The sequence below is a fragment of the Galleria mellonella genome, unplaced genomic scaffold (genome assembly GCF_026898425.1).
Source record: "Galleria mellonella isolate WM207_F2 unplaced genomic scaffold, CSIRO_AGI_GalMel_v1 utg300, whole genome shotgun sequence".
Lineage (NCBI taxonomy): Eukaryota > Metazoa > Arthropoda > Insecta > Lepidoptera > Pyralidae > Galleria > Galleria mellonella.
In genome coordinates this window covers 3891137-3909855 of record NW_026442068.1, presented here as the reverse complement: position 1 = coordinate 3909855, position 18719 = coordinate 3891137, and the positions used below count along the sequence as shown (strand labels likewise).

The window sequence follows — 18719 nt, the reverse complement described above, 5'->3', positions numbered from 1 at the left end:
AAAAAAATATACTATTCTCTACGCCTCCATCCTACCCACAAAGCTTGTGAAGGGAAAAATTGGTAATAATAAATATATAGTTTATAAACAAACATATAAATCATTATTCACCCTCCCACCCCCGACATATATATAATAAATAGATAACTAGGAAAGTAGATAACTAGAATAGTTTTTGAAAAATTATCCAAAAATTTCACGTACATATACATTTATGTGGTTCATTTTTCAATCGTATTTGTGGCCCAAAATAAACATTTCAATAATTATTATGTGTCTATTGCATTTTATTATCATATCATATTTTATCCGATATATATAAAGAATTAAAATCTATTTATAGATTATTTTATGTACGGAATCCTTGGCGTGTGAGTTCATCTCTCATTTAACCGGTTCTATTATATCTAAAAATAATGATTTTTTACTTCTTTTACTGTACTCGTATGAGAACGTATGAAGTATACTGCACATTATTGTGAACCCAAACATTCTCTTCTTGGATTATAGTTTAAATAAACTACACAATAAATCTATGTGTAGGTATCGAGAGTAACGCCATGTAGCATTCTTTACCAGATAATCATTAGGTAAAAACATAATAATATAAATAGTTATCTTAAACAAGCAGTAATTTATTTAGCCATTTGTTAAACTGAATAAATTGTCAATACAGTTAGGTGCCTACAAAATTTTTGGTACCAATACAATTCACAATGATAAACATTTTGTTGTTAGTACAAATATATAAAATCTCATAAGAACGTTTATAACAGAATGATAGATAGTGTATCCAGATGACCTCATTATCATGAGGTTAAAATTGTTTATGTACAGTCATAGATTAAGGAAAATACCTGTGATCTCAATAAATATGGTATCAACGACAGTTATAGTTAGAATGAGATATAAGGAAAATACGAAGTGTGAGGAAGATTAGACATATTATTTTGTCTTATTTTGACTTTATTTTGGCGGGCAAACTAATTTCTTTAATTGCAATTTTAAAACGTTTATTTGTTTGGCTAGTACTACAGTGTTCCAGTGAAATTTTATTAAAATTGATTTGTATTTTACATTTGACATTGAAAAAATAGTGAAATTTTTCAATTTATTATTTAAAAAATATCGAAATATTCTTATTTATTCTTGTTGTTACCTGTTCCAAATGAAATTATATATAAGAAATTATTAATATTCCACAAGTAAAATTGATCGAGTATTTTATGTAAGGTACCTATAACTTTTCGGTAAAAATATAGTTTATATACTAAGTTAGTAGAGTAGCTTTATTGCTCATATCATTTATATATTCGTTCGTTTGTTAAGGTTTGTTCAATAACGTAATTATATTGCTATTTCAAATTGCATATACTCATAGCATTTTTATGGCGTTCTCTTTTTATGCAAACAAAATAAAACATGCGATCTATTTTTTTTAATAACATTCGAATTTGGAATTAAACCTTTTTGAATTAATTGAAATTGCTTATTGGCGCTACAATTAATTGATCAATAATACAAAGTAACAATGTCGATATCTAAAAGTAGGCACTACCTTTATATTCACGAAATAGGAAAATGATTTTATGCTATCATTTAAAAGTATCAACGTAATAAAGTAAATGAATATAATAATGTCTTTCGAAAAATTTTGATATTGAAAGGCTGTATAAAAAAAATACTTTACTTTGTAATATAAAATTTTTAAATATAAATAACTAGTTGTATAGATTTCCAACAAACCTTTTTTGTTCAAAGTAACTCGGGCCTGTTCAGTGCAGTGGTTTCGAGTAGAATAGTCTCAGTAGTATTATATTAACTCTATGGATTTTTATACAATTTGTCTAGGCTAATTGTGTAATAATAATTATTTTTTTTAAACAAACTTTACATGTATAATATTAGCAGATTTTTTTTTGTAAATAACTTGAGAAAATAACAGAAAAAGTAGGTGCGCAAGTATCGATTATATAGATGTCGTTCGAGGAAATTGACTCGCGACTAATATTACATTAAGTCATTAACACATTTAAAACTATCTTAAAGGAAAGTCCAAATATAATAACATACGAGAGTTTTTATAAATAGTTAACACATAAAACTAAATCAAATAAAGAACAATTAATAATTTTACATTTTTTAAACCTCTAGTGAAATTAAACCAGATTTTTTTATATAATCTAAATGAAAATATTTATTGTCAGTAAAAAGTTTTTTAGAAATGTAAATATATAAACCTAATAATACGGAATAATGCATAATGGAATTATTAAGTATCACTTCGTTCAAAAATTACTATGACCAACGCCCTGAAATTACAATGAACACGATTTTTATAATTATGTATCCACTAAATGGTATTCATAGCATTTTAAGGGATTTCTTTGCATCTGCACTAATTTTGTGTTGATTTTAATGATTATTTTATAATTAATAATGATAATAATATCTTCTTAGATAAGGTATATATTTTAGTGGAGATAATTTCAATTAGGTTTGATTCATCTACCTCGGCTTTTCAAACCGAAGAGAAAGTCTTTGATGTAAATTTTTTAGTCACAGTAAAACTTCTAAATATTCATGCTACAACCTATGCAAAGGGAAATTATATGCGGGGATAAAATGTTCATAGACTTTGGACAAGCCTTAAGGGTTTATTCTAGTATTGATTCCATAATTATTGTCTCCGTTGAATACAGTTTTTGTTTGTGGAACAAAATATTGTTTTTTTTTTCTAATATATAATTCTTACGGATTTCAAATTGTGTGCAGCACCGTGCATTCCGTGAGACACCGCCGGCGAGCCATGCTGCGACCGTCGTGGGTGAGGAGTGTTCGCGCGCCCGCCTCGCAAGTCACCTAAGTGATGTGAACCACCTCCGCAATACTGGTGAACTGATCACCATGCCGGCACCGATCCTTGTCTACATCACCTCCGTTACTTTTCTCTGGCTATGTGGTACGTATTCAAACTTTTTTATCAGTTATATTAATATTTGATCAAAACAAATAGGTCGGCTATCTAGTTCTAGAAAAATTATTTGTGGTTGTTTAAAAAAAATATGAATTTTGTGTATGTCTCTGCCAATAACCAACTTTACTTCTATGACTATATTTCTATTTTTAAGTAACAACCAGAGAAAGACTTTGTACAAAAGTCGATTGCTTGGGTACTTCTGTCCTATTCGTGTCTCTACCGTGAAGCGGTTGTGTTTGCATTGCTGTGTTTCGGTTTGAAGGGTGGGATGTGGCGTGAAGTTACAGGGTATAGAGGAATAACATCTGAGTCCTCAGGCAACGCAAGCAGCTCATGGCAACGCATGGGGGGTATCATGGGGGAAACAGTATACTCTGTTATGTTCATGGTACTGCTCATGTCAATAGGTGATGGTTACCACTTTCCATCAGATGGGCCGTCAGCTTGTTTGCCATTCTAAGTTGTATAAAAAAAAACTTACGGACCATTAAGTACTATACTATATGGAAGTATCCTTCATGTCTGTAAGAATAAACGATGGTTGCAATATTTTATCAAGTGGGCCATTAGTTTGTTCGCTATTTTAAGTTGCATAAATGCAAGTTCTCGAAAATATCAATGATAAAAGTGAATAATAGATACAGATATAGAGAAACAATAAATACAAGTTCTTGTATAGCCAGTCCATTGGTTTTTCTTTTATAAAAGATCTTTTGAAAACCTTTAAAATTCAATATTTTTTTCATAAACTTCACTCTACCTCTTTCATGTTATGAGACATGAAAAATTTATGTAAAATTGAAACTGTAAACTGTAAATCAAGTACATGATGTGCAGTGAATGCGGACGAGTCGCCGCCATTAGCGGTGCCGCGGGCAGGAAACGGGACGGTGGAACCACCAGACCCGCGCTCGCCCTTCGGCCGCGTGCCTCCTTACCAACCACCAGCGATGGCGCCGGTCCCGATACAGGGGATACGCAGAGATTCACACAGTCCTTACACTCGCGTGGAACCTTGGAATCGTAAGTACCGATTTATATTTATTGCTTCTATATCCATACTAAGGTTGGCTGGAAGACATAGCTAAGAAGGCTACCTAAATTTTGCCTTTTGTTTAATTTTTTGTAATTTATGTAAATATTTTTAGACAGAAATAATACATAACGCTGTTAGAAAAACTGTTGTATTCTTCTATAAAAAATAAACGACAAGAACTTCTAATGACATCGTTTGAATAAATAAGTAAATAAATGAATAATTGTTATGATAAATACCTAATCAGTTTCGGCATTTAAGACATTTTAAAAGGTTTATTTAAAATTTTCTCCGAGTAATCAATTAAAGAAGCATTTATATACTAATTCAGTTTTCTCTCAATCGAAGACAATGCCTATTAAGATTAATTACTATTATCGTTGACACATTTTATTTTCACTTCCTCGTTAACACGAGTATGACTAAAATTTTATCTACATGTAGTAAAGCGTACAACTAAGAGAATACCTCATCTTCCTTTAGATCGCTCCACTGGCGATAAGGAATCTTACGTCGTGGCAATGGATACAGACGAAAACGAGGACGATGGTGGTTGTCATCTACCATGCCTCAAACAACATTTCTCGTGTCAGGTAATATTTCTCTTTAATGTATATAAAATTTTTTGCTACATAATAACATTTTTAAAGGTATACCAATACATATCTATATACATAAAATATATATTAATGTTCTAAAATAAAAATTTCAATTTTATATTGCAATGAAATTAATATTCTATTTTTTTACTAGAATTGTATCAGAACTGCTTTACATTTTATTGTCGATGGTCCAAACTATAATAGTTTTGTTAAACTAATAAATTAAAATTGTAATTTTACTGATAATTTTAAAAAATAGTTTTACAAAATTGTCCCTATTGTCTCCTGTACATTTGAATACTATATTAATATCGAGTAATGGAGCGCATGCAATCTTGAAGGAAGGAAGAATATATAAATCTCAGAATGAATGTAATCAGAAAACAAAAGAACATTATGTATTAGGAAAAGTAATATATGGATGAGGAAAGATCGAATGTACATGAGATGTGGAGTCTATTGTATACACTTATTCTCTATTGTTTGGATAATTTGATTCGATGCACTGTTCTTCCTATTGAAACCGGAAAAGTTGTTTGTTCAATCCAATTTCAACAAACATTAATACGACTTCTTATATGAGGAAATTTTTCATAAAAATATTGGGATAGGTTTTATTTGCATGTAATTCTTGACAGTCAGGGCGAAGTACTCCATATTTATATAAATAACATCGTAATCCATCATTTTAGATAAGTCGTAGTTTTACCTAGGTTCTTTTCACTATTACAAGACTTGTAGTTTTTTTTTTAATGAAACTCATCGAAAAGAACCAAGATTTGTTGAAATTATTACAAAAACACTGTCTAAATGGTTTTTTATGTATACTACTATTGTACATCAGCAGTTTCATATAGTTGGGTTAATTATTAGTTAGTTTATATTCTCATTAAGTTATATATAATACGTGGTAGAATATCAGCTTGTTTGTAGATGGGAATTACTACTTCGTCCTTCTTGTGACAACTGAATTCGATAAGGATGTTATGAACTTTAATTACTAAATTATTTACTGTCTTCAGGTATCATGTACATGCATACCAATGGAAAAACGGTGTGATGGTGTGGCGGACTGCGCGGAAGCCGAAGACGAGGCAGGTTGCGGGAGATCGTGTGACGAGCACGAAAATCGCGAGATATGCCACAATACCAACGTGTGCATTGCTATCGAGTGGAAATGCGACGGTGACAACGACTGTGGAGATTTCTCCGATGAAACACATTGTGGTAAGTATGCACATATCAGCTTTATAAAGCAGCTGCAGAATATGCAAGATTACATTAGTACCTTCTTTACAATTAAAATAGTCTTACCTATATAAGACACAGTAGATAGGTCATTACCTAAGTTAAGCTACGTTAAGTTCAATGTTAGCTGTGATGTGATGTGATGCTATAGTCGTATGGCCCCGGCGTAGATTAGGCTACCTCTTTCTTTCCCGTGGTTGTCGTTTGAAACGACTAAATGAACTTAATGGGACGAAGGATGGACAGCAGCAACCCTCTTAAAACATTTTTGAAGCCTAACTGCGGTTGCCAACATGCTTGTTAAGTGTGGCAAATACTGACAAAACCCCTCCAACAGAGAGTGAACTATGTTCAGCAGTGGACAATTAATGTCTGATATGGAAATATGTTTACGCTAGTTTTCAGCTTACACTATTAACTCTCTTAAAGCTATGCACATATTTTGCAGTTTTGCGATTTCTAATGTAAGAGAACCTTATCTCTCAGATATGCCACTGTCAAATGACGCTCTATCAAATAAGTTATTAGTTTATTTGCTATTTCCATTAGTAGGTATAGCAACTTTGTAAATTTTTCGTAAATATTTATGGTTTAGAAAAACAAATATTTACTTGTGTTTTTGTTAAAGGCGCAGCAAACTGCACCTCCGAACAATTTCAATGCGCCAACGGTTTATGCATCCACAAAGATTGGGTGTGTGATGGCGACAACGACTGCCGCGACAATTCCGATGAAACCAACTGCACCAGGGGCAAGTAAGTATAACTTTATTTAAGACTGTTAAACAGATTGTTGAATTTGGACTCAGCAATAATTATAGTCAATGTTCGTAATTTTTTATTACTATCAGCATATGTTTATCAAGATAAATTGGAATTTATCGCAGTTGGGGTCATAGTCGATAGTATCAATTGTATATCTGGGTCAAATACAATTAATTCCTCAGTTACCAAAGAGTTGTTTTTAAAAATTTAAATAGAAAGTTTCGACGTTAGCCAATATTTAAATTAATGGAATGGTCTTTTTGGTGTTTATTTTAATATCCAAGTAATTTTCCTACAATTGTAAAAATACAAACCCATTTAACAATTTCATTTAGTGCGTTATCAATAGACAAACTGACTCAACTACCTTATAATTGTAAAAGTATTAATTAACTTATATTCTTATTTAATTTCTAGATGAAAATAATTGTATAATATCAGTATTTTTTTACCTTCCTGACAAAATATCTGAAGTTAATGAAATAAATAGATTTTCTGTGTGTTTCTGTTAAGGAATTCTAAGCTAATTTATAATTACTATATGAAAGATTTATTAAAATTAAAGATTAATTCAATATTTTCTAACACATTTTATGTTCAGATGTCAAATTTGCTTCGTTAACATATTTCTTAGATCATAGATGGTAGCAAGGATTCTCTCTTTCAGATATTGGCAGGAAGAATTGAATTCTAGGAATATATAACTATCGTGTTCATTTTTAAAATATATTTAGATATTACCGGTAGGTACTTAGGTAGGTACTTTTTATAAGTGCGTGAGTTCATGCACAATGTATATCGCTTATCTACTTAGGTCATGAAACTCGTACCAAAGACATCATCTCGGCGTATAATATTGTTGCACATGACGCAATCGACAGATTTATAGTAGAACGGTTTGCACGTAATATCCACCCACGTAATAACACCATTTATAGCTTTAGTAATAGAGTTGTAAGAAATACAATTTTATTAAGCGATCGTGTTAGGTGGTTGATTGAAACCTTAATACTTAAACGTTAATAACAACATTTAAATAACAAACTATAAATACATTTGAAATATACGTTAACAATTATATTAATAAATTAAGCTTACATTATAAGTACCAGATGTTAGTATTTGACTATTTTATGTAATCATTAAATTTTGCTCATATAAGTAAAATAGGTAAGTAGTTAACTACTGCTAGATAGTGTATCGACATAAAACATACACCAAACTTTATGTGAGACCTTTAGCAATACTATCATGATATCTGTATGAAATTTGGTAAAGTAGGTAATGTGTTATGCCAAAACAAATATAAAGATAGACAAATTTTTTAAATAATATTGATTTCGCTTCTACTGACCCGACTTATCGATTTTTCTTAAATATCTCCTATGCATAGACATCATTTAGTTACAAATTTATTCGAAAGATTTACTTTCATAGAGCATTAGATCGTACAATTTTATTGTTACAATATAGTAGTAAAGGAAAATGTATGAATTTATATAGAGACTTTTCTTTGACTATTCTTTCTGCGACAATATTACAGAAGTGGCATTACATGATGACATTTTAAATTTTTTTACATTTTACTCTTTTATTGTATCGTGAAGATAAAACTGTACAATATCATGTCGTGTCGTACTACGGCAAATTATAGAAGTGTCCATTAATTTTGAGTTCTTCTATCCTATCATATTTGTCATGTCAGAGTAAAGTATCCAAGTCACTTGGGCCATATTGGTAAATTTTCTTTAAAATTTAAACCTATTACTATATTTACATTAATCAAGGTTAAGCTGTGGTATCATCTGGTCACTGTGATATCATCTTTTTTCTAAAGAGACTTTTTAATTTGGAACAGGTTCAGTGAACAATATCTAAAATTATTCCTAATTTTTAATAGACAACGTTAGTAGTTGCTAAGATACAGAGCTGTGACAGACGAAGAGACGGACCTACATGTTGTACCGTTTTGGTACAAAAACTAAAGGAATAGATTTTCAATTCGACTGTTACTTCATATCGTCGCCAATTGTGAACCGCTTTTGATTACTCTTTTTTCATCACGATAGAGTTTACTTCCGTATTGGTACCATAATAATATACAAATTTTAATGATATTCTATAATGTTCTTAATTTAAAAAGTTGATTTGTTTGTCTGTCTGTCATGTCAAAATTTTGTCACTGGCTGGGTTATACAGGGTGGCTTGTAACGGTCGGTAGATCAATACGAGGTGGGCCGCGCGCAGTATGGGGGAGGGCGCGGCGGCGGCGCGGCGGGCTGAGATGGTATCCATGGTAACGCGCCTACGCGCAGCCCGCGTCCCATGAAGGAGACGCCCGATATATCCAACTTCCGTGGGCGGGCTTCTTGTAAAACAAAATCATCGATGTGATTAACGTTGGCAAAATGTGTTTATAGCTATCTCTACTGCTATTCCACGGTCACATGGAATTAACTATACACATTAAATACAAACCATCGCTGTATGTATTCTGTAAATAAATATCTATTTATAGATTATAATTAAGGGATTGAAGTTTAAATTTAACGCTTGGATAATTCAGTATTGAATGTCCATTTATTAGCTAAAATGATAGGATCATAAACTCCGCCTATTACATTTTTGTAACCAATACCAACCGATTTGTAAATTCACAAAGATAATCCTTTTTAATCTGAGCTATTTTGGCTAATTATCTTGAAATAGTTTTTAATAAATAATGAAATAAATTTTGGAGATAATTTTAAAGGCTACTTAAAATTCCGGTTCTTTTTTAAAAATATTTGAAAATCAATTAACAAATAAATATGCAGCGTATAAATCCCTCAAGCGATAATTTTTTTTATTTTAATTAATACTATGTATAATAACTAACTTCAGATCAAAAATATTGCTGGTTAAGTGTTAAATATAAGTTCAATCAGTTATATTTATTTTTATTTGCATTGGTTGCATCAACTACTCTTTACTGTTCTTTTCTTTTCTCCGCTATTCGACAATATCTGGAAGCGATTGTTTTAGCGATAAGATCGTTTTATTTTATAAAATATTTCTTTTTATTTATTATATAAGGATCACGAAATGTTCATAATAAATATCACATAATAATATACATTGTTTATACAGTTTAAATAATAAAGATTTGTTCGGCGCGAGTCTATTATATGTCTTTGCAAACTTACTATTTTATCTTATACCGACGGCTAAGTACCATCATCTCATCACTGAGACAGACAAAATTTACTGAAAAAAAAATTAAATTAGTTCTAATAAGATGAACATAAAAATAAATAAATTATTCTTTATATTATTCTTTAAGCCGTGTGGTCCTGGCATAGACTAGGTCACCTCTTCCATTCCCGTAGGTGTTGTAAGAGTCGACTAAGTCGAGTGGAGAGCGAGGGATAATGGCTCTTGAAACATCTCTAAAGCCTAACTGTAATTGCCAATCCATCTATCAAGCATGACAACTACTGGCAAAACCCTCTAAGGGGGAGGCTTATGTTCAGCAGTGGACAATTAAAGGTTGATATGATGATGATGATTCTTTAAGTAATGTAGTAAAGAATTAATAAATAAATTTAACACATAAATTAAATTTATTATTATTTATTTACTAGAGTTTATGATAGAAAATTGAAAAGGTTCAATAACTGTTTATGAATCATGATTTGGCACGCGATCGGTAGAGCCGATTCGTCGGGCCGATCACCTTTCAAAACTCAACTAACTTGCCAATTAACGTGCTATTTAGTAGAGCCCACTAAAAGCCTTTAGCGATTATGTACAAAATCGTGTGGTTTATAAATAACTATAGGGAACAGTTTGCAAGAAATGAAAGAAGATTCCATACGCATCGACGTTTTTACTTTTTCATTACGTTTATATCAATCCTCAGAGATCATTTACATAAAAATAAATTATATAGAATACTAGCTTTTACCCACGGCATCGTTCACGTTAATAATGATGTTGTTAAATAATTATGGTTTTATGTATAAAATGGTTACAAAAAAAAAGAAAAACATAACATAAAACGTGATACAATTATAATATTATTAACATAAAACTAACTACAGATAACAATTTATACCGCGTACATAATGAAAAATTATATGACACTGTAAAATAAGAGTAAAAAAGTAGAATTAGATGTAAGATAAAGAACCTGAAAACATTAAAAGATAAACTATTGGTCAAAAAAAAAGAAAATAATATATAACGTATTACAAATATTATTAACATAGAACTAAACATAGATAATAAATTTGTATCAAGTACAAAATAAAAAACATTTGATACAGAGTAAATCTTTCGACGAATCTGAAAATAATAAAAGACTAACGCTCAAAGAAAATAAAAAACAACATAAACCGAAACGTTCTTACCATATTATTGACATAGAACTAATTACATTGATACATTGTAACAAATTAATCAGTCAATAATAAAATATAAAATGAGTAATAGTAGTAAAAACATTTATATATCGTATATCGACAAGCGTCATCTATTGATTCGTATTTACACTCTCACTCCTAGACTGCTGTAAGGGTTTTAATAAAACTTAGTTGATAAAATAAAACAATACGGCATTGTAATAGTTATTCAGCACTATCGAATTGTTATGTAAATCTAAATATAAAAAGTAATAAAAAAGATATTTTATATGTTTTCACTGTATAATGCAAACTTGTTACGTGAATTTTGTCAATTAATGGGGAAAAAGGACAGAGCTGAATTAGTTGAATGCACGTAATTTGAGTACGATTTTTCCATATAATATTATTATTATATTATTATTATTCTATTTTATTTTTACATACTGTTACCCTCATTTCATCCCTTTAAGGGGTAGTTTGAAAAAAATAAATATGTATACTTTAAACATAAATTATAAACAGTTTCTGCAATTCTGTAAAGTTTGAAGTAAATCGGACGATGCAATATAAAGTTTCATACAAAAGTTATCCTTCCCTCACCCCATACCTTATAAGTCTTTTACAAGAAAAAATAGCTTATAACCGATTCTAGGGTCACATCTATCTCCATACCAAAATTCGTCATAATCGATTCAGCAGCATTATGTTTAAAAGTGTAACAAACAAACTCACTTCTGCATTTACTATGTAATATTATAAACCTACTATTAAGATTATAATAATATTAGAAGTTGGTCTATATCAGGCTAAAAATTGAGGTTAAAAGGAAAAAAAGTACTATAGAGTACTCAAAATTGAAAAAACATGGCAAATGCTCTACGAGTCAAAAATTTTGGTAAATTTCTGCTATATAGATCACGTCTCTAATATTGAAAACATTGTTTTATACTAGATGCCGCGACAATCAATTCATGTGTGCGATTGGTGAATGCATATCGTTGCATTGGCGCTGTGACAAAGAAGCCGACTGTCCTGACAACTCCGATGAAGCTGAATGTCGTAAGTTGATAGATCAAACTTTTATAATATAGTATTCTTATATTTTAGTGAAGATATTATATGCAATAAAGAAATAGTGAACATGTACGCGAAATCACGGGTCAAATATTTCTTTAAAGGTACTGATAATAAAATTAATATATCCCTTCTTTATTGTTCTTTAAGCTGTCGACTTGCTTCGTTGCGGCGAGAACGAATTCCAGTGTGATAATAAGAAATGTATACGGAAAGAGTTCCAATGCGATGGAGACAACGACTGCGGCGATTGGACTGATGAAGACACCTGCCCCATGATGCCGGGTAGCTGTAATGCCGGCGAGTTTAAGTAAGGACGTTTTTCAAGTAAAATGTAAATATATCCTAAGAACACATCTTTGTAGAATACAAACCATAATGAAAAATATTACATTAATTAGAATCAACTTTAGATTTAAAATGCCCCTAAGATTAAAATACATAAACATCTGTTATTAAGGTTATTTCCTGAAATAAAGGTGTTAAATAAATGATTAATAAAATTACTAGGTGTAGCGATGGAAAATGTATTCCGGAACGATGGAGATGTGATTCGGAACGAGACTGTTCAAATGGAGGAGATGAGCTTAACTGCGAACCACATGCAATGCGCAATTGCACCTCAGACGAGTACAAATGTACAGAAGGACGATGTATTTTGGTAAGTGTATATATAAACAACAATATTTTTTGGGAAATATAAAACAAAAAATTTAAATTTAACATAAAGCTACCTTGTTGTTATTTTACATAATTAATACATACTGGAGCACCTACTGTTACGTATTTAATTTCAATACATATTATTTTGAAAACCTTTAATATAGACAAAGTTACATTAATTAATGCAAATATATCTAACAGAAAACTTGGATATGTGACGGAGTTCGTGATTGTATGGATGGCGAGGATGAAACGAATTGTAAAGTTTTTTGCGAAGAAGATCAGTACATGTGCAAATCCCAAGAGAATCTTATCAGTAATGCATTCAGAAATTGTGTGAATAGAAAACACGTGTGCGATGGTATGAACGATTGTCCTCGTGGCGATGATGAAGAGAAATGTCCAGTTAGAAGGAGTTGTGGTTCCGAAGATAAATGTGAGCTGATATGTATCACTACCTACGATGGTTTACCTGCTTGTGATTGTCCTTTGGGATTCCTGTTAGCCGATGATGGATACAGGTTAGCTATTTTTATTGTACAGAATATGCTTTAGTTTTTAAATATTTCTCTTTGTAAATTAACATTTTTATGTAGTTGTACGAAATTCACTAAAATATAATTAATTATTTTATATACAGTTGCCGTGACATCGACGAGTGTATGTATGAACAAGACCCAGTATGCTCTCAGACTTGCTCGAATACTGTAGGAAGCTTTCGATGCGGCTGCATGACTGGTTATGTATTGAGACCAGACGGTAGATCATGTAAACCCACTGGCGAATCTCCCACATTACTCTTTTCGAATCGCGTCGGAATACGACAGGTAAACAAAATAATTTTTAATAAATATGCATGTAATATATTACATTTCAACACACATAATTTATAATTATGTGAAATAAGGAGCTAAATTTACGTACCACATAGACCAAAGTAATAGCAAAGGCACCTATTTCAAATTCAGAAATGCTTATTATTTTTTTCAGGTTTGGTTAACTGGAGATAATTATATGTCGGTGGTGAAAGGACTTCATAACGCTGTTGCTTTAGATTTCCATTACGAAAAGAAGCTTGTATTTTGGGCAGAAAATAATTTGAGAGTAATACGTGTTGCTCAAATGAATAACAATAACATGTCAGGTAAATATTTTAATGTTCTCACTAAAATTGAAGTGAAAGCCTAACCCCCCTCATTTATAAAAAAAAAAAAACTAAATCCTTCTATAAATCTATTTTAATTGTTACATTATTTTATCACTTTCTTTTAAATTGGGAATTCAGAGTAAAAGAGATAAAACGGTTTAATAGCTAAAATAGGTTTATAAGAGATTTGATGTTTTATGAATAAGGGGGCAAATCTGTATTCATAAATATATAAGCTATTTAGACGGTAAAAGATTTGGTAGATAAAAATAAATTTTTCTTACAGATGTTATAAGATGGGGTTTGGAGACACCAGGTGGTTTAGCCGTTGATTGGATACACAATCTATTATTCTGGACAGATTCAGGCACCAGAAGAATAGAAGTGGCAACACTTGACGGTTCTCAGCGGGCTGTAATTGCTGCGAATGATCTTGATAAACCTAGAGCTATTGCTGTACATCCCGGGGATGCTTTAGTGTTTTGGACTGATTGGGGTAATTTTTATATTAAATATATAATAATAATAAAATATTTTCAATGTGCAGTTTAATTCATTTTGATATTAAATATTTTCTCCGACATTTCAGGTCCGAACCCAAAAATAGAGCGAGCAGATATGGATGGTAGTAGACGGAAGACTGTCATCTATGATAACATAGTATGGCCCAATGGTCTTACTATTGATTATATGGAATCAAAAATATATTGGGCTGATGCTAAGCACCATGTAATAGAAAAAGCTACATTTGATGGCAGGGAACGAAAACGGGTACATTTAATTTAAAAATAGTTATTACTACTTACTTTGAATGTTTATTTAAATACAATGTTATTTTTAATATAATTTTTTTATAGATCACCAATAAAGGATTACCGCATCCATTTGCAATGACTTTATTCGAGGACGCAATTTACTGGACCGACTGGCACACTAAAAGCATATCAACTGTTAATAAGAAGACCGGAATGGGTATACAAACCGTTCATGCTGGAATAAACGTTCCAATGGACATTCATAGGTAAGTTATAAATTTTCAGTATAAATAAGTATAATTACGTAAGATACTAGGAAAGACATTCTTTATATTAAATGATTTATTTTTTTATTTGAATCACTTGTAAACAAGAGTAGAATTTAATTGATTATAATCATAAATATCTAACTAATGTATATCATTAATATGAGTTAAAAAACTATTTGTACTAATCAGAAACCCATGCTTCGTTTTCCCTAAATATAGACCTGAATCTTAAAATTGGATAGCAACAAAAACTTATACAGATAACTATCTGTACAACTGTACTAAAATAATTTTGTGATTATAGGATTAGAATACGTCACTGTAAATCCTTGTGATTAGTTTTGGTAATAAACACTCTTTTTGTTATTGCAGTTACCATCCCTTGCGTCAGGTGAAGACTTACAAGAATCGGTGCAATGGAAACAATGGAGGCTGCTCACATTTATGTCTTCCAAACAGTAATGGCCGAACTTGTCGATGCCCTGTTGGGTTCAACCTTATTTCTGACGGGTGATTACTATTATTTATTATTTAATATTGATTTTAAATGTTGTAATTTTTCAATATTTATTTTTAATGTTATTATTTATTTCAGTCAAACTTGTGAAGAAACCCCGGAAAAATTATTATTATACGCACGCCGCAAGGACATCAGATTGAAGCAGTTGAACCCTAAAAAGCCAACAGATTCATTAGACATGGTAATCAGACATTTACAATTACATCTAAAATTTTTAATTTACACATATTTATCTTTTAATAAAAGAATAAATGTACTAATTAGTATGTTAAATTATTGAATTCCGATCAGGTGATACCAGTGGAAAATATAAAGTCAGCTGTAGCTTTGGATTGGGATCATAATACAAATTCAATATACTGGACTGATGTAGAAAAAGATACCATCAATCGTGCTTACTTGAATGGTTCTCATCAAACAATTATTGTAGGATCAAATCTAAGTAAGTTGAAATTTTATATCTCCTTATCAGTTCTCTTACAAAGTAAGCAGATATAACGGAATTCGTTTCAATTTTTTGATCCTTTGCGTGTCAATTATTTTTTTTTTTTCCTCAAGTTAAACATACGTATAAGGTTTGTGTGATTATGATAAATTAGACTGATTTCCTCATATCCATTCAAGGTGTCCTATTTTATCTAAATTTCTCCATTTTCACAATAAATGTCTGTTTTATCACATGTTTAAAATAAATAATATTAAGGAAAACAGGAAAGATATATAAATCGGATTTTAAGTTAAGAATTTTTGTGAGAATTGGTTTGTTTTATGAAAACGTACTATTGTTGGATACACCTATTTCATTAAATGGCGTTTAGATTTTAAAATACATATTTCTAATATCAATAAATTAACTAATATTATGTTTTCCATTAAAGTATCCCCAGCTGGTTTAGCATATGACTGGATTACCAATAAACTGTATTGGACTGATGCGGGTACGAACAGAATAGAAGTGGCAAACGCAAACGGTAGCATGAGGACCTTATTGGCTTGGGACAAAATCGATAAACCACGGGATATTGTGGTTGACCCTAAAGGTAAAGTTACTAAGGTGTAGATTAATACATTTATAGATGTAATAACTAATAATGAACTAGTAATAGAGTGTAGTGTGATTTGCTTGAGATCATTCTATTTCATAGTCTTATGTAATCTTATTATTATTATTTTTTAAATTTCACTTAAATTCTCATCTCCCCTCTTAAGGAGAGGAGATGGCAACTAACCCCCGGCAGAAGCACAGTCGGCCGGGGTTCAGGGCCCCAGGGAGAGAAACCGGCGTACAATGCGGGCAGAATCTAAGAGCACCGCTTTCTGCATCTTTCCCGGGAGTGAGCCGCCTCGGAATCCCAGCCGTCTGAGATGTTGTTCCAGACTGGTTGGGATAAGACCGTTCACCGACATAACGATTGGAATGATTTCGGTAGATGTCACCCCCCACATTTTGGTCACCTCGTGAGCCAGGTCGAGATATTTTCTCTTCTTCTCGGTTTCGGCTTTCACGAGGTTCTCGTCATGCGGTATGGTGACATCCACCAAAAACACCCTCGAGAGTGCCCGATCCATCACCACGATATCAGGTTTGTTCGCAAGAACGGTCCTGTCCGTGATGATGGATCGGTCCCAGTAGAGCCTTACGCTGTCGCTTTCGAGGACCGGCTGGGGCTCGTACTTATAGTACGGCAACCTCTCATTCGCGAGGCCGTACTTCAGAGCTAGCTCTTGATGGAGTATTTTGGCTACCTGGTTGTGCCTGTGCAAGTACTCAGTGTTGGCAAGAGCTGAACAACCCGAAAGCACATGTCTGAGTGACTCTCCGGGATGGCGACATGCCCGACAGATGTCCTCAGTGCCATCCTTCAGAATGTGCTTTCGGTAATTGTTTGTCTTAACCACCTGATCCTGTATTGCACAGACAAAACCCTCGGTCTCTCCGAAGAGATCACCGAACTGTAGCCAGTGCACGGAGGTCTTCGTGTTTACGTACGGCCCGTGAAGGGCTTTGAAGAACCTTCCGTGCAACTCCTTCTCTTTCCATACGGCCTCCCGCTGAGAGGTACCCAAAACTTCGGGTTTTCGCCAGTCCTCTTTAGCCAGAGAAAGAGGGGTGAATCCTTTGTCACATTCTATGACCTCTCTATGCAAACCCTCGTCTATTTTCTCCAGAAAATATGTCCTGAGGCTGTCAACCTCGCGGTTGTGCATGGTCTTAACACTTAACAAGCCTCGACCACCAGCCTTCCGCGGGATATACAGCCTCATGACTGACGATTTCGGGTGATGCATTCTATGGAGGGTCATAGTTGTGCGGACTTTCCGATCCAGGGCTTCGAGATCGGTTTGAGACCATCTGAGTACGCCAAAAGTGTAAAGGAGTACGGGTATGACCCAGCCGTTATAAGCTCGGATTTTATTGGCGCCCGACAAAGAACTTTTCAGTACTCTTGTAAGGCGCGCAAAAAATTCCTCGCGGACTGACTGTTTCATATCCGTCTCCTTCACACCGATGTTTTGTGACATGCCCAGATACCGGTATGTTTCAGCCTCGGAGAGGGGTTTAATATTAGAGGGATCTGAGGCGATCCCTTCAGTTTGAGTGACCCGTCCCCTCTGCACATGGAGGACCGCGCACTTGTCTATTCCGAACGCCATCCTAATAGAGCTGCTATAATCGTTTACGATATTTAGCAGCTCCGTCAGGCGTTCGACGCTCGGAGCTAGCAGTTTCAAGTCATCCATGTACAGAAGGTGAGACACTCGTGTACCTCCTCTCCGATACTGAAATCCAGTCCCTGAATTCTCCAGTAAAGTACTGAGTGGATTCAGGGACAGGCAAAACCAAAGTGGACTCAAACAATCGCCCTGGAATATTCCCCTCTTTATCTCTATCCGGTCAGCGGTATCCGTCAATCGCTCGCCCTGGATAGTCAGGATCGTCGTCCACTGCCCCATGCATGCCTCCAAGAACACTCGAACTGTACCGTCGATCTTGTACAGCTCGAGTATCCTCCGGAGCCATGAATGGGGCACGGAATCGAACGCCTTTTTATAATCTATCCAGGCGGCGGAGAAATTCCGACGGTTCCGCTTGACCACGTGGCCAGCGACAGCATCAATGAGGAGCAGCTCCTTCGATCCGCGGCTACCGCCCCTGCATCCGTTCTGAGCGCTAGATAGGATCTTATTCTCGTACACATGACGAGAGATCTTAGCGCTCAGAACGGATGTTAACGTCTTATATATTGTCGTAAGACAAGTGATGGGGCGATATTT

At 33.1% G+C, this 18719-nt stretch overlaps 1 protein-coding gene across 4 annotated transcripts in view; it reads left to right on the top strand.

The window, feature by feature from the left end:
* Positions 1–18719, top strand: part of LOC113509130 (low-density lipoprotein receptor-related protein 4) — a 35687-nt gene that overhangs the window by 3529 nt on the left and 13439 nt on the right. For 3 of the 4 annotated variants that reach the window (XM_052895610.1, XM_052895608.1, XM_052895612.1), the window contains exons 2-19: positions 2776–2962; positions 3818–4003; positions 4500–4609; positions 5641–5845; positions 6495–6621; positions 11968–12074; positions 12240–12399; positions 12600–12750; positions 12954–13273; positions 13393–13579; positions 13743–13896; positions 14186–14395; positions 14489–14670; positions 14757–14920; positions 15296–15433; positions 15519–15624; positions 15735–15885; positions 16322–16483. In XM_052895610.1, coding sequence (XP_052751570.1) covers positions 2908–2962; positions 3818–4003; positions 4500–4609; positions 5641–5845; positions 6495–6621; positions 11968–12074; positions 12240–12399; positions 12600–12750; positions 12954–13273; positions 13393–13579; positions 13743–13896; positions 14186–14395; positions 14489–14670; positions 14757–14920; positions 15296–15433; positions 15519–15624; positions 15735–15885; positions 16322–16483 — 2875 coding nt within the window. In that variant the 5' untranslated portion in view covers positions 2776–2907. Of the gene's footprint in view, positions 1–1212; positions 1234–2775; positions 2963–3817; positions 4004–4499; positions 4610–5640; positions 5846–6494; positions 6622–11967; positions 12075–12239; positions 12400–12599; positions 12751–12953; positions 13274–13392; positions 13580–13742; positions 13897–14185; positions 14396–14488; positions 14671–14756; positions 14921–15295; positions 15434–15518; positions 15625–15734; positions 15886–16321; positions 16484–18719 lie in introns of those variants that run through there. The other variant, XM_052895611.1, reaches the window with a different exon arrangement.